This window comes from Scatophagus argus, chromosome 22, assembly GCF_020382885.2.
Source record: "Scatophagus argus isolate fScaArg1 chromosome 22, fScaArg1.pri, whole genome shotgun sequence".
NCBI lineage: Eukaryota > Metazoa > Chordata > Actinopteri > Scatophagidae > Scatophagus > Scatophagus argus.
The window spans coordinates 11624935-11642402 of NC_058514.1; the positions used below are offsets into that span (position 1 = coordinate 11624935).

Sequence of the window (17468 nt, forward strand, 5' to 3'; positions counted from 1 at the left end):
TACATTATTCTGCTGCTGTTAACTGCAACAAGAAAGCCTACACCAATACCAAGTTGCATTATAACACCGCAGAAGAGAAATAACGAATGAACATATTTAAACAGGAAAAATACAGCATCAAACCACACATATTTTTAACAAACATACATCGGTACATAAACATATACAGTACAGGATGCTTTAAGCTCAAACTCTGTCTCTCTCTTTGCTTTTTAACACACACACACACACACACACACACACACACACAAGCAACTTGCCAGGTGGCACACTGTCACAGTGTGAGGTTTTGTGGTGCTAAAGGCGATGCAACATCACACTCTGCAAACTGTCATTTGGCAGCAGAAATGTTGGGACCTGATCAAACTGAGGAAGATCTTTCTCACTGTCAAACACACACACACACACACACACACGCATGCATTTTGTCAAACACTCACATTTGAGCACATACAGACCCCCCAACATAAGCAAATACACAGATGCACACACAGTCCATGGATGGTTCCAAATGTATCCACGCAGTCTTACAGTCGGGTTATCGTGGCTGCAGGAGCACAGTGAGATTAAAAGAAACAATTGAATTTATCAGTTTAACCTGAAACTAATTCAACAAAGGCCCATAAGAGCATTTCCCCATTAGTATGTGTGAATGAATCTACTGTCCAGTTGGCAGGATTGAATTGGTTAAGCTGCCAAATGAAAAGCAGAAGTAATAGTAGCGCACACACACGTACACACACACCAGTTAATTACATATCCTGAGTGTGTCATTGCTAACCACTCTGTCTTTATCGCTACAGAGTCACTTAGGCTTAGGCCAGCGGGGTCGGCTGCTATTTTAGCTAACACAGCAGCTTGGTGGCCTAACTCTGATAGAGGGGAGTGCACACATCCACATAAACACATGCATGCACACTGCATACTACCCACACACACCACATGCACCCAAATGTACGAGGGTTAAGACACTCGTATTGCAGTTTTTAAATTGATGTGGGCCTCAAATGCTACATTTTCCTGCTTGGAGCCATTTTCACCCAATCTCCTCGAAAAACAGCCACCACAGCATTGAAGGGATGAGAGAGCAACTTTTACCGTAGGTGCTGTAAATCTAGGGAGCTTATCCAGTTGTAGGGCTTCATTGCAAAGAGCTAAAACTATTTTGGGGAGGCTGTAAACTTGTTTTGATTTATAAGTTAAAGCTGGTAATTACATTCACTGAAACACTGGTTCCCAGCCTGAGACGCAGCCCCACAGCTCGATACATCACACGAATTCCTAAGGACTCCCATAAGCACCTGGACATTGTTACAACAGTGTTTTCATACAGGCAGGCTGTTTGGATTTGAACTGCGACTTGAAGTGGCCAACACTGGTTGTTTCAACCATTTGTCCAATTTATCCATTACACATAGCTAACCATTTGAACCGCCCTTTTATTTTTTAGCTCATTTTGACTGATTGTTCATTATTTTAATGTTTTTATCTCACTAAATTTGTTATAATTATTTTTATATCATTTAATCTACTCCACAATCTTTCCATGTGCCCATTGAAAGGGAGTCATGGCTCTATAATACTGAGACTCCTCTATGAAAAGCAAATGTGATGCAGGAGCTAATGATATCAGTCTTTCACAATCAGACAGATGATGTTCAGTGTCATCACAGTTCATGCCTAAAACCTTCACTGTCAGTCTACGCGGTGAAATACATCTGCAGCTTGTAAAAGGGACATTAGACGGAGACAGATTGCAAGGCATGATGTAGGACAGTTCTGTGTGTTACAGTCGGGGTTACACTCATTTCTTAGCACCTTCCAAAGGTGTCAGGGTGTCAGCCATGCCTAATTTTCTGGGGAAATAAACGCATCACAGCTTCTGCAGGTTCTGCTATATCATCATCCATATCAGACAAATCCTTACTTGTGAACAGTGATATCTGAGTGACATCTTACTCAGCCAGATATGGGTATATTCTGTGCTAACTAGTGAGTACATTAGTCTAACACTTTGCAGGGAGGGAGAGTAGAACCCTGTTGTACCAGTAAAGTGGTCTCATTGAAGTGAATGAGTGGGAGTGAGTTTTTTCATGCAGCGCTAATGTCTGTCAGAACACAGCTTAACTGTAGAGATGGATTCAGAGTGACACATGTATAAAGTCTTGTCGATCTTGGTGACCGCGAGGCTGTCAGCGGTGATGATAAGACAGACAGTAGATCTGATGGGAGTTCAGGCCCACTGAAGTTCAACTTGCTGTGATGACTAAGCAGTCACAGTTAATTTGGGGAGTTCCGATTTCTCATCCAGCAAATATATCCCTCAAAGTCTCCTGAGTTTTGATTGGCGCTCTAATTGTCTGAAGTCAAGTATAAACATTCACTTCCTTTATAAATCCTGGCTGAGACTGCCTGCGACTCTCACCTGCTTCAGGTAAAATAGATGACAGGTCAAGGTTCCTCACTGCTCAGCTCCGTAACCGTCTGCACAAAGTTCTATATTCAAGTCGTCGGATGCTGAGATTTGAAAATATGACTGAAGAAATTAAAGGACAGATCACTTCTTTGTTGCAAGAGTTCAAATGAAGTGCTTTCCTTAAATAGCCCTCAAATTTAATCTCTGAAGAGCACACTGTTCCACATCTTAGGAGCAGGGAAGGGAACTTTTTCAGTTGCTAAGTGTCAGTGGCTGATAAATCCCAGTGTTGCTAAGCTACTTTCAGTATTTCACCAACCGACTAAAATAAAACACGTCTCTCTACAGCATTAAAATTCTGTGAATCCAGTTATTATAGGTCTTATTTCTCCCACTGCATTGATCAGATGTGGTGACGTCCACTTATAGCAGAGCAGCAGCTAAGATGTCCTATTTTATTTATGTCAAGGTCCTCCTACTCCTCCTGTTTCCGTAAATGTGTTGGTTTCAGGCATAAATTCCAAATGCCGGAGCCAGCGTTTAACAGCAAATTAAGCTGACCAAAATACCTGCATGGTGACCGTGACAATCTCTTAGCTAAGATCAGCTGTGTCTGTTGTGCTGCAAGCGATCTGATTTATCTTCTCAGCCAGATGAGCTAAACATTACAGCAATTAATAAACAAATAAAATGCTATTGTTAAGACTATCACAGCCAACACAACACTCATGTGAAGTGTGAAATATAAGCACCGTCTAATACCTGCATTAAGCATCGCAGACTGAACCAGGCCTGTCTTTGTCAAGGGTTACCAAAAGTACTCATTTGTCTGAACGTCTCTTTCATTAACATGTGAATAGTACTTTGATGTTAAGAGCTGGATGAAGTGGAACTAATCATACCTGCTTTATATACAACTGGGCAGTTTTTATACACAGAATCACATTTTATAAACTGATCACGTACTTTGTTTTGTAAAGTTTTGCAAAATTTTAATGTGAAAAGTAACCATTGACTATAGCTGATAAATACAGTGGACTATAAAGTACAATACTTGTCTCTTAAATGTAGAGAAGCATAAAACGGAAAGAATAAGTTATTATAAGTAATTGAGCAATTGTACTTATTGGCATCCCATGAGTGGAGAAAAACCTCTCCCAGCACAGTGTGTGACACTGATGTTATGACACTCGAGCAGCTTTAAACATATTTTATCTCAAATTAAGGGCTGTTTAATACTCAGAGGGTAAACTCTGGCACACTGCTCCAGGTTGTTCTGCTTTTTTTGTGGAGCAAGGGAGAGAGCAGCGCAGTAAAATAGTTTATATTATATTAGAACTGAAACACAGAGGGACTTAAGAAGTACTGACTTTGTACCAGTGTCATGCAGTAAATCTAACAGGGTAAACAGGAGTAAAATATGACCATGTATTCTTATCGACAGAGGAAAACAGAAATAAAAGCCTAATATTAACATCCAGGCTGCGACTCGTTGACACAAGTTGATCTCCACTCCCTCTTAGCCAACACTGACTCTAACAGACTGTAACAGACAGCCAAAGCAGAGGAAACGATCAGCGTTTTGACTGAACCACATCAAAGTGTGGTTCAAAAATGCAGGATTTTTTTCTTTATTTAATTACTTGGTTTTGTCAAATTCATGACTGATGAAGGCTGCTTAAATATCTTCTCTTTGTATGCAGGGGTTGTACAAAGAGAAGATTATTTAAAAAAAAAAAAAAAAAAGAAAATATGGTTTACCGTATATTATATTATAAATAATGGGAGTGCACTTGCTCCAGCTGCTCCATTGATCAGGTGCTAATATTGACGTCCAAAAGGACTCCACTGAAAAGAGGGAGTTTGTCTTCTCTTCCTTTGTTCACCTTACCTTTTAGCTACTCTTCCTGTCTACGGACGTCACCTTTTAAAGGTGAGGAAAACCTCATTCTGTTATGTCAAAAAGTGTTGGGAACGTAGTGTACTTTTTCAACACAGCTCCACAATCAATCATTTTAAACAAGTCAATGATCACACAAACCCAAATCACTCCCTGCTGCAAAGTGGCATTTTCCATGTTGCTGGGGAGTGTGTGCTCTCTTCGACATCACTCAGGGGGCCTGTAAAAAAAAAAAATAATAATAATGAGCCAAAACAGTATCTTTAAATAAGCTCACACTCATCAATTAATGCCTCTCCTCTATATATACATCTCTAGACATCTCCGCCTTAGTGATACCAGAATACTTGCAGCATTTACCAGTGTGAGCCCTTGATGAAAAAGACTCCTGCAGGCAAGTGAAGGTTTATAGGCCTGTAAATTGGGAGACTTAGAAGAGCAAAGGGAGGTAAACAGCAAAGGCTGACATTACACACACACACACTGTACAAATAAATAGCAAATACCTACAATATGTAAAAAGGACAACTGCTTTTTGTTGGCACCTTTCCCCTCTTTCATCACACATGAGGTTAAATGTGTGTGTGTGTATTCACATGCACACATGTGGGAGCCTTCCTGCGACCATTGTTGGTTTTAATGTATTTTTAATTTCCCATGAAAGGACCGGAGTCCTCAGTGACTCCATAATTGGCTACCTATGTGAACATCAGTCAGCCTAACGAGAGCAAAGCAGCTACTGAGGACACACACACACACACTCGCACACAGGTATGTTCTCAAATTAGAAAGTAAATTCAGCTTGGCTCTTGTTTTTGTATCTTTTCTGTTTCTTCCTTTCCGACACACACACATAAACACACACACACACACATACACACACACACAGGGAAAGAATGTCTCATTAACCAAGCCAGAGCTGCCATTTCCTCCAGAGGGATCAGACAAGACGTGTTTACCTGTGAAGACTGTGTGCATGGAAACAGTGTGTGAATACAACCAATACAATTAGCAACATGCCGCACATCAGCACAGCTGTTAGCCATGGCCTGCACGCCACGCTGGCTGTTGTATGGGCGGACAAACCAGCGCACCTAATGTATTCATTACACACAAAAAAACAGGAGCAGCAAATTTGAGTCTGATTGAAAGCATCTGCACTGTATCTTCGTTTACATCGTGGTGAAGAACTTCATTCTGGGCTCACTTGGGGAAAGATCACTGCAGTGAAGAAAAGTGATGCTGCAGGGTGTCGAGGCTGTTTAGACAGAGAGACACTGGGGCCATGATGATGTGAAATATAACCTTTAGTCACACCAAATTGGACATGGAATATTCGTCTGTGCTAATACACACACACACACACACACAAACAGTATTCACAAGTTTTCACACATTCCAAAAAAAACACAAACACAACATGACGCCTTATTTGAAGCAATTTTGTCATATATAGGATTTATTTACACTTTCTATTTACAGATTTTTGTTTCAAAATCTTTTCTGTACACACTTTTAAATTCAAGAACCACTACTCCTGTCACCCACACACTCTAGTATTATTAGATTTTTTTTTTTTATGAGTACTCAAGAGGCAAAAGACGGGAGAATTTTTTTCATTCTGGTTTTCACATATTTTCACATCTGGAGAGGCAGAGCGAAGAAAACAAACTAAAAGAAATGAAAGCAGCTGAAAATGTTACTTAAGACTACCCTCCTGATGATGCTCCACAGAATGTTTGAAGTTTGCCTGTCTGTGTGTGTGTGTGTGTATGTGCTAACAGAAAAAGGGTTCCAGCCAGATACCACCTCGGCCTTCATCACCATGGAGACACTCGTGTGTGTGTGTGTGTGTGTGTGTGTGTGTGTGCAAGAGACTGTGGGTTACAGACAGGCTAACTTGACACTGGTAGTGTGTGAACGTGTGTTAATGTCTTGTCCCACAAGTCTGAGCAGGCAGCTTCTTCTTGATACATTGAAATTAACATTAAACATTACAGCAAAAGAAGTTCTTCTAATGATAATGGGGGTCTGTTTGACTCTCTCTCTCACACACACACACACCCACACACACAAACACACACACACACACACACACAGAATACATTAATCGTGAACGTCCAACATTATTTGCTGCCTCCCCCCATTCAATATGAATGCGTGCAATAATGCAACATAACTTCCTGAAAAAGAGGGCTTTCAATAATAAATGGGACAATAAACGGCTGTTGGCAAATCCCCACAAACCCTCACTTACTGCTGCTACACCTGTTGGGCTCTCCTTTCTCAGCACGTGCAGTTCACACTGGTAGCTGTGGCAGATTTATCTCTTACAATTCTTAGTATCATCTTTATAACTACGGGTCCTTGATTACAAAAGCAAAAGCAGCGTCTCATTTCTAACTGATGACAGTCAAATGTGCCATTACTTGGAGATTTTACTAGCTGTGGCTAGTTAGTTAATTAAGCTAAGCGTTGTCCACGGGTTGATTTAAGATGCTGTCAAACGGCACATTTCCAGTGTTTCCTGCTGACTCTAAAGAATGAAACTGATGGATACATACATGAGATCATGCAAGATCAACGCTAAAGCTGGAGTCACTTCACAAAATCACAGCTGCCAACAGCAGCCTAAACTCTAATAGCATCCAGGATGAGCTTCCACATACTGAGGAGAAGGTAAGCAGTTGATGTTTTTTTTTTTGTTTGTTTTTTACTGTAATCTGTAATTGCACTAGCTAATGCTAGCTAATAATGTGCTCTTTGGCTTTGAAAGTAACTCTATTTTTACTACTTTAGGTGGATCGCTAGTTAGCCAGACATGACATGACCACTTACGATTGCAGTTAAGATTTAATCTGTTGCTTACACTTTACCTCTTGTGTTTTTGGTATTGGAAAGGCTGCAGAAAAGACAACATTGAAATGCTGTGTATCTGTATCAGTCTTGCTTACAGCCTCATGCACACTGCTTGCACACGTGGGGAAACCCAAAACTAGACAGGCCTGCTGTGCCAAGTTAGTTGCTGTTTGGGGAGGGTTTGGTGAACGATCAATTGCCATGTTTGAACTATTAAATGCCCAGAGTATTGTTACACAGTTCATGTTGGTGGCTAACCTATCAAAAAAAAAAAAAAAAAACTAAATGTGCATTGATATTTTCTGTCTTTTCACAATTCATGATTTCATACTATTGCTTGCAAAAATCCAAATCTCATCAAGTTCAGCTGAGGTCAAAAACATAACTAGGACGTTGTCTCTTGTCTCCAGAGTCAGGCACAACTTAATAGGCTTGTAATGTAAACAGCATAAAAAAATAAAACCAGAAAAGAAAACGACAAATCTTTAAAACGCTGATTGAAAGAATATATCTCATACAAAAAAGAGTTAGAAGAAAAAGGCTATAGACTCTTAAATTAAGTGCAGTTTTTCCTTGTCAGAGAGCATGGGAGATGAGGGGCTTGTGAAACTGGTGCAGACTGTGTAAAAAAAAAAAAAAATTCCCAAAGTGTGATCAAAGAGTGACAGCTCTCACAGAAAAAGCACTGAAACTTCCAAAGAAACACAACCTCGTCCCTCTCTCCTTCCATCTCCCCTTCACACACCTACGCACACCGTCTTTGTGGGCTGGAGTGACAATAATGGATCCTGGCGGAGTCGCAACAGGAGGCTCCAAACGTTAACAGCTTTGTGTTATGTCATGAATGTCTGATTACCCACCCCCCCAACCTCCTCCCAACGTTACACCAATATGGTGCCACAGACTTCCCATGTGCTCTACATGTGCAGAGCAACGTATGCAGCAAAAATGGGAACTAACCAGTGTTAAGCAGGGGGTCATGTGCACAAACAAATAAGAAGGTTGTATGTAAATGCACCCGCTGTTTTGTTCATATATGTGCTTTATGCAAAAGTATTTTACATTAAAGGGTGAGTTCAAGAACTACCATCTGTCCAGCCTGTCGAGTTTAAGTCACATTAGATTTCAGTCCAGCATCTCCCACTTGCACAAAGATGATTCTGTTCCTATTTCATCAGATTTAATTTACAACAAAGGGTCTGTTCAAATTGGAAAAAAAGAGCAATTGAGCAGCTATGTCCTGATTATCTATTGTTTTTTATGACAGCATGGGAGGGTATGATGACTGACAGGTGCCGAAGCTCAGTAATGAGAGCGCTTTGTATTGTAAGTGTGTCTAATACATCTCCAGGATGTCACAGTCTCCAATATCTCTGATCATCTGCGCTGGATAAACAGGCAATCTGCGCAGAATGCAAAGTCAGAACAGACTATGTGTTCACTGGCGTTGAAGTTATTTTGTTAATCTTGCAGCAGCTCCGGCTGGTTACACATGATTCAATTAAGAGAATCAATACAGATCAAATGTGTGGAATTGCTTTTTAAAGGTGCAAGGTTTCCCTAAAGATAGAAGTTGTAAACAACATACACCAGCTGCTTCATATGTCATTTAGGATGACATATCAATAGGATTCACTCAATAACGTTAAGCTTAGTACCTTACTGGTGTGATGTCATATTCTTTTTTTGCGCATCAATGAAAACAGAGCCCAAAAGACAGAAGGAGAGGAAGGTGTGAGTGAAAAGAAAGTATCTTATAATTAAGGCAAAACTGTTCATTTGGATCTTTACTTGCAAAAAAAAAGAAAACCCTGTGAGGAGTTCACAGTTCTTCTGTGAATACCAATTTTAGATTTCTGAATTTCTGAGTTTGGCTCCATACTGATGTGTGCATGTCTGTAAGTGTGCTTGTTTCTCCATGAAGTACACAGATGGCAATGTGTGTTTTTATAATGTATGCATGGCTTATTGAGTGGATTTCTAGCTCTCACCACCTGTGTGGTGTGTTCTGAGGTAGCCCTGGAGAGGAGGAGGGGGAGGGGTTGTTCATGGATATTTCTTCATATATAAGCATGTCGAAGGAAAAACTAACAAGCTGAACTGCAGCCTCTGATCACTTTGTCTTACACGCTGTAATGTTGCAGACTGAGTGGATATGTGGTTTGTGGAAGGAGGGAAAGTCCTATGGTGTTTGAAGGGAAACAACCTGTGTCTCCTGGTACGAAGCAGGAGAGAAAAGAAAAACAGGAGATGTCACATTCCTTCAGGTTGTGTTGTGACCAGGAGAGAGGGCTCATATGTGTAAACCATCTAACACAGTGCCCTTTTGCCATCTTTCTTTGTCTTTGCAAATGGAAAAAAAAGGTCACATTTTTGCCTCTGGGAACAAAAAGCAATGTATTGCCATGGTATTGGAAATATCAGTAAGCAGAAAAGAACATCTTTCTGAGCCTGGCTGCGCCCTCGTAGTGATGCCAAGCAACACGGTCCAGTACTGGGCCTGAGGCTCTACTTTGAGGAATCAGCTTCAGCAGACGAACTCCAACAAAAATTTGTTGGTCTTCAACAGTGAAGAGGGTTCTGCGCCCTGGACTGCAGGAGTGCACCTTTCAGAGCTAATCAGACAAAAATAATTTAAAAAAAAGGCTCGACATCAACATGTTAGAATGCTACACCGCACGTCCTCTCAGTCATTGGTTGATTTGAATCTCTTAAAGGCCCATTGGGCAAGGTGGGAAAGGGAGGTTAAGAAAAGAGGGAGGTCCTTCCACATCGCAACCGAGGCCTCTAAGCTCAGTAGACGACTACAGGGCAGGAAAGGAGGAATAAGAAGAGGAGGAGGAGGAGGGGAGCAGCTGCAGAGGACCATGCTTATCATCTCTTGTAGTGGTTGGGCGCATCAGCGAAGGCAAATTTCAACCTGTAGGCTTCGGCCAGCAGTACGCTCACTTCCTCGTTGCCCCAGTGCATCGTGGGAAGGTTCTGCAGAAGGATCATCAGACCCTGTTGGGAAAAAAAAAAAGAAAAAAAGAACAGTTCAGAGGAAAGCGCAACAAGCTCCAAATCAGTTTCAGAGATACAAAGAACAGAAAAGTTGAGAAGAAAAGACAAAGACTGATGTGAGAACCCAACAATCTAATTGTCTAATCAGCAGAAAGAGATACTGGCTAAAACCAGGGGGAAAGGTCAGATGTTATTATCCCCATAACATATCCCGATACAGATTGCTTAATACTATAGTCCCAACTATGTATCTAAAAGCAACAACAACACAAAATAGTATTACAAACTGCAGGTGCATTTGGGATATCGTTAAGTATACTCTTTGGGGTCTGGTATGATCAAATGTAATGTTAGTGTGGCAGACAGGCACAGCTTCTCTTGTTTTCATCCCCTTCCTGTGTGACACAGATGTTATTAACTCAGTCAAAGTGGTTTAATAACGAATGCGGAGGGAAGAAGATCAAAAAGATAAGAGAGCCAGATCCGGGTATGGGGAAAGAGAAAATCAAGAAAGAAAGAATAAAGTGTCAGGTCCAATTCAGTGGAGCTCAAGCTTTTCCCCAGATTCCTGTTCTGTACATTACTATGTAAGTAAGGAGGCAGACAACAGCAACACACATCATCACACACACGTACACAGGTTCAATCTCGCTGACTAATACCTCTCTCTCTGAGGGGAATGAGACTGGTTAGCAGTAAGACAGACAGTCAGTCTGTGTGTGTGTGTGTGTACGTGCATGCTATGGATCAGCGTCCCCAGAGCTTTCATCATCAAGGCTGAAATCATTGCCGTGACAACAGGGTTTACAACCAATCATGGTGTTGATAATCACATCGAAGGACAAATCACGTTGGGTCTTGTGGTGTCTACACTCATTTGACTCCTGAGCAGTTTGCTGCCATTTGAGAGGATGTGACCGCGTTACAAAAAGTATTTAAACACGGATTTAAGTATTTAAATATAACTGTAATGAACTGTGGGTCAAATCTTTACGCACATCGTGCCATCATCTTTCTCCAACTGCTGATAAAGTCAAACTACAAAAAACTTTGAATGGGTTTACTCACTACAGAGGGGCACTTTGTATTATTTTACCCTCCTACATATTAAATTTAAGGTGCTCCATTAATTTTTTTTTCCCCTTCACGCACGTTTTTAATGAGCCAATGAGACGACCCCAATGACTTTTCAACAAAAAGCATTTGTATTCTGAGTGAGGGTGGAAAAGTACAAGTTTTCTTCAACTAATTAAGCTCAAAGCTGCCATCCAAACCAGATTTTACAGATTAGGCTGCAGCTGTTTCACTCCAGTCTTCAGAATAACTTAAAGGCGAACCCAGCTGAATCAATTTTGACATATACTGAATTTTTAAAATTTGTTGTTCCTCTTAGCTTAACCTTAAAAAGTGGTGGGTGATTATTTTGTCGACTGACTCTCATGAGCCTCGTGCCCTTGAAAAGGGTTAAAAATATGGAATGTTAAAAAAAATAAAAAAACACACACACACACAAGCAGCGAGCGAGTGCTGCTGAAAATGCTAACAAATCCAGCCTCCAGCCTGTTGTCGAACATAAAACAAGACTCTCGGTTCATGATCATATTCCCTCTAAAATGCTGCTACATATCACTCTCACTAAAATCCAGCTGCTTGTAAGTTCGACAGTTCAAAAAAATAAAAAATAAAAACATTAGAATAGATGCTCCTCTGAGAAGAAGACCTGGACCTTGACTTTGAAAGGATGACCTACTGACATCCTCCTTGGTTCAGAAAGACGTTCTTCTCTGAAGTATTTTCACTCTGAGGGACGGAGAGAGACAGAGAGCGGAAGAAAGAGTGGAGGCAGCCTGATCAGAATTCAGCTTGCCTTTTTCTCATCTGTATTCAACGGAGCATCACTATCAGCTCTCCCCTTTCATCGTTCACCCTCTCTGCCATTCACACATGCATACACGCATTCGCAAACCAGCCATGATGCTCACAGCAAAAAGACCGCATGTGCGGGTTCATGCGTTGCAAATGCGTGCTAATGTTGTGTCTGCTCATGTGAGAACAATCAGATGCTAAAAAACAAAGACAAAAAAAAGAAAAACAATGTTTGAACTGCCGATGTCCTGCTGAGCATAAGTCAGGCACGTTAAGCTGAATACTAATCATCAATAACAAATATTTCATTTAAAGAGAACAAAGAGGGAGCAGGTACTTAAAAAACAAAAGAAAAGAATTAAAACAGCCATGTAATTTAATCGTATGTAGTTCATATTTCTGTAAGCCCAAGAGAACAGAGTTCATGTGTATACATAGCATGCATTTATGCGAATGTGTGTATAGTAAGTATTCTGTGCATCGCCTTAGTGGTCCTGGATGCCTCGGGCTAGACAACATGTACCTCCATGACTGTACTTCACTGCCCCAGGCTCTTCAAGCAAGAAGGAGAGCTTCCCTATGGAATAAGAGCACTGTCTCCTGCCTACATATAACTAAAATACTCTGAGTAGTATTGCTGGACTGAAAAGTCTTCTTCAAGTTTTTTTTTTTTTTTAATGAAGTTTGAACTCTTGACATTAGTGGGGAGATTTATTAACTGAACCAGATAATTGAGATGCCACTGTTGTTGCTTTAAAGCAAACTTTCCATGCATAAATGAAATTCTGCCTGATATTGCTAACAATAACACCAAAGTAAACAAATTAAAAACTTAATGAAAATGAAATTAATTTTTGCTTGAAAAAATCTTGGCATGACGGGAAAATATGCACAATGACATCAAAAATATATCTAAGCTCTAACCTTATATATCTAAGCTTGCCATAGCACTGCGCTTCTCACACTCCACAAGGGATCCTTGCTGATTTTCATATTGGGCTCATTTTCAAGACTCAGAAAACTACAACAATTTGAGAGTCTCTCAGATGACCAGCCAATATTAATATAGACAGTTTACATCAAGACCTCATATTTCTTGAATTTCCCCTTTGGGGATCAATAAATGATTATCTTATCTTATTTTGGCTTAAAATGCCTTGCGTGCAGCATCTTTTGACCTCCATAGAGCATAAGTGGTAGGAGGAGGCAAATCTACCATGTGCTACCATATCTTTATAAATCAACAATAGGCACTAATTGGTATACTACAGGAGAAGGACCAACCGCCGTCTAATCAAGTGTTGCCTCAAGTGTTACGGCCAACAGGCAACGAACTCAAACCAGTGACGTACACACAAGCACACACCCAGAGTGACTGAGGAGCTTCATTAAGAGCATATTTCTGCGTGGTAACCATCTGCTGGCTATCACTTCTGTTGGGCTAATGACTTTAATACGGTTTAATTGCATACATCTCACAGTCAGAGGGGAATGCTGCACTCACTCCACTCCACACAGGTGGCAACACTTCACGCTGAGAGGCCACAAGTGTCTGTGTGAATGGGTGTGTGCATCTGCGTGGAAAAAAAAAAAAAAGGAATCTGCTCAATGCATGAAATTCAGTGCATGTTTAGCATGTGTTTGGAGGTCGTGAAAGGCTGTGTATGCAATTAGAAACTGGAGAGAAATGTAATTAAAGACCACGTGGAGTGGTATGTGTGTTTGTTCCGCTGTGTGTCTCTGCTTTATTGGAAGAAATCAGTGAAATGATACAGTAAATTAAGGTACAGACAAAACAGAAAAAAAGGAGGCAGTGATGTGTGTGTATGTGTGCTTTGGATGTGTATGGTATTTAAGTAGCACACTTTGTTGTTGTGTGTGCATATGTGTGTGTGTGTGTGTGTTTGGGAGGGAGTGGGGTTATTCAGGCATGAATATCCATTTATCCCACAATACTAACAAACACATTGATCCGACATCACTGTATACAGTATGCGACAAAAAAGGCAATTAGCTCTCCATCTCCTGCATTTGGCAAGGCTTAAAGTGGTTAATGGCTATTGATACTGAAGGGAAAGCAGATTGTCAATAGAGTCAGTGCTAAGGCTCTTTCTTCCAAAAGCAAAAGGGATAACATAATGGTTACAAAGACATGCAAGAAAACTGACAAATTGAATTTACTTGCTTTGTGCATAGGTATTGTTTTAACTTCCACCTGGCTGGGGTGAGCTGATTTAATACTCATATCCTCATCTACATTTCACATATGTAAAAGCCACTATATGTAAGTAAAACAAAAGGCCAAAAGAACCTAAGGCTGAGCAGGGCTGACGAACATGAAGACAACATATTTTTCAAACATACTTTACCACGAGGGTTTAAAGTCACATCTGTGAGCATTAAATTGGATGTCACTGTGTTACATATGTGTGTGATACATATACAGCCTTAAATGGAGCCAGAGAGAAATATTACAAAAACACAAAAAGGTATAGACAAAACACACAATTAAAGCCCACTCTTCCTGGGAACCAAATAGTATATTAGCTGGCAGAATGAGATGGTGCTAAGTGAAGTGAGCACAATAAGTGCCCAAAGTCCTATGGGGTCTCTTGCTGTCTGTCCTGCGGTGACAACCACAGCTCCCTGCAGCAAGCATCGAAAACCCTGGAGAAATTAATGAGAGACAGATGACAGGTGTCGATGTACACAAACGTGCCAACAGTCACACAACTGTGGCTAAAAATGGCAATTGTCTGTAGAAACAGTTGTGTTTCTTTGACATGCATCATTCCACCTCCAACCTCCTTCAACCAACACATCTGCATGAGCTCAGACGTGGTTGAACACGTACACACATGGTCACCTACGCGCAAAAACACTCCAGGTTGTTGGTGGTGGTAATGGTGTTTTGCAGCACCCTGAGGTGTAATGGGCCCAGGCACTGCTCTGTCAGGGCCATTAGCGTTCTGTAGTTTGTATAATTACACAAAATGGGCACTCTGGCAAACAGTGGGTGCTAATGTAGGAGGGGGCCACTGTAGCATGTGGAGGTAAAAGCTGACATAGGATGGCACAACCAAGCTGTCTTGTAAAAAGGTTGTCAAGTTAAAAAAAAAAAAAAAAGAAGAAGAAGAAGAAAGAAACAAATGAACAGATTAATGCACTGGTACTACTTAAAGGTTTCCTGCGAAGTTTCTTGCTGCAGCTGCATAGCACGTGTGACAGCATGTCAGCTGGGTGCTCAGCTTATCCACAGGTCCACTCAGGTAAACAGGTGCGGTTATGGCACGTGATGCCCTGTTTTCTGTACTGCTCAGTGCAGTGCTGCTTCACAACAGCCATAGTGTAAATTAATGCTTTTGTCCCAACAACAACATTTCACATTTTAATGTACAAGAGGCAGCTGCATGTTGATAAAAAAGAACATTCCCTGTGATCATAGGCTGACATGTTTATATGCTTTTGCATGACCAATCACTGCAGGCTACAACTTATTTGAAAAGGGTGATATTCATGCACAATAGCCTACAGTTTACCAGTTTAGGGACTGCATCACAAATATGTGTATATTACTATAAAATATATACTGCATGCTACAGGAAAAAATAAAAGTCATGCAAATTAAACATGATTGTTCATTCTTTAGAGGAACAAGTTAACAATGTGTCTGAGGAATCCAGAGCTTATATTTTCGATATTTTCTATATTTTCACAGCAGTGATCCAGCTTTCCAGATGCAAAACAAGTGCTTTATTAAAGCAAAGCAGCTCTGATAGCATAGAACACTCACAGAGTGATTGGAGAAAGCACAGTTGGCAATCAAATATAATGACATATGCAATCACAGACATGATTTTAGTAAAATTAATGTTTGAAGTTCATGCATTTTTATTTGTCTTAAGCATGTATAAATTCCAAACTAATTGAAAACAGATCTATTGGTTTGGCTGGCAACAACAATTCAACCCTGTGCTTACAGTAACAGCTTATGATTAAGCAAAGTGTGGTGTGTCACCCAGGTTATGAAATATAGTAACAAAAGTTAGAATGGATACTGCCCCTTTAATTGGTTTATATGTTGTTGACAGGCCACAAAGATGCTTAAAGGTTTGCTATTTTGGGAAATATTGTTACCACTCTCATATCGGTTTGGTAAATATGACACCACAGTGAGCTTAGCTTAGCATAAAGATGAGAAGCAGCTCTGTCAGGTACCACTTGTAAAGCTCATCGATAAATGCTGTAAGAAAGCTGATATTTCCCAAACTGTTGTACCATTCATATAAAACAAACAAACAAAAAAAGTAAAAAAAAATAAATAAAAATAAAAAATTGCTGCCTAGAAATTTCATGCAGCCCTGAGGAGTACTGGGTCTGGGGAATTCTTTCATTGACATTCATGTATTTCAAGTATTCTTAATGTGCATTAGATCAATGTCAGTCCAAGACTGTGTAAACCAAACTCCTGCGACAGCCTCTGTAAAAAGAAAACGACAAGGAAACACATGGGACGTGGGTACAAACTTTGGTAATTTAAATACTGTGGGAGTCTGAGTAAGATTAAAGCCTGAGAAAATGATGAAAGACGCGTTGAAAGCTTTCAGTACATATGAAACCACAAGCTTGGGTGTTGTGTTATATCATTTGGATATACCAATCTCTATTGACACATCATAGAAACAAGCATTTTAATGGTTGCATTTAAAACAGAAAAACAGCTCTGATTTTCAGTTTTTAATTGTTGTAGATCTGAAGACTGAATGGCTAACCGGTGGTTAGATTCTATGGGGTTACTAGTATCTTTTCAACATAGCACATCTATGAGAAAAATAAGTTTGATTTCTTGGGTCTTCACAGCTCACGCTCACAGTCGGTGGACTTAAGCTCGCACCCATTCTGCACCAGTCAGTGCTTTCTCAATGACAAGTTCATAACCTCTAGAAAAATGCAGCCAGAAGAAATGGAAGCACTAAAACAGTTATCTGTGCTTCCTCTGTGTATTGAAACATTTACAGTGATATTTCACTCTGCTTGAGTGGTTTCACTTTTCAGCACGTACAACTACAAAGTTCAAGAGCGGTCGATATTTAACCATTTGTCCAATACCACCCAACACAACGCTTGCATCTTCACAATGTTTCAAACATGCAAAATGACTCCAATGACAATAAATCCTGATGTATGTGCTTATTTAATACCATGCTGACTATGTCTCTGCAAAAAATCTGCAACACAAACAGTTCAATGACCACTTAACCATGAAGCAGTCATGAACATTAAAATGTTAAATACTACAGAAGAAAAACAGTTTCACTCAAGGCATCATCCACCGCCAAGTTCAGAAAGGTTAACACCACTCTAATCATGAGTTCACAATCCCTGGAAAAACCCAGAAGCACAAACGTCAAGAGAATTTTCATT

General features: G+C 40.3%; 1 protein-coding gene across 5 annotated transcripts in view; it reads right to left on the reverse strand.

The window, feature by feature from the left end:
* Nucleotides 1-5747: 5747 nt before the first annotated feature.
* tbc1d22a (TBC1 domain family, member 22a) overlaps nucleotides 5748-17468 on the reverse strand; it is a 105635-nt gene continuing 93914 nt past the window's right edge. For all 5 annotated transcript variants that reach the window (XM_046379796.1, XM_046379799.1, XM_046379798.1 and 2 more), the window contains one exon: nucleotides 5748-10178. In XM_046379796.1, the coding sequence (XP_046235752.1) occupies nucleotides 10050-10178 (129 nt within the window). In that variant the 3' untranslated portion in view covers nucleotides 5748-10049. The remainder of the gene's footprint in view (nucleotides 10179-17468) is intronic.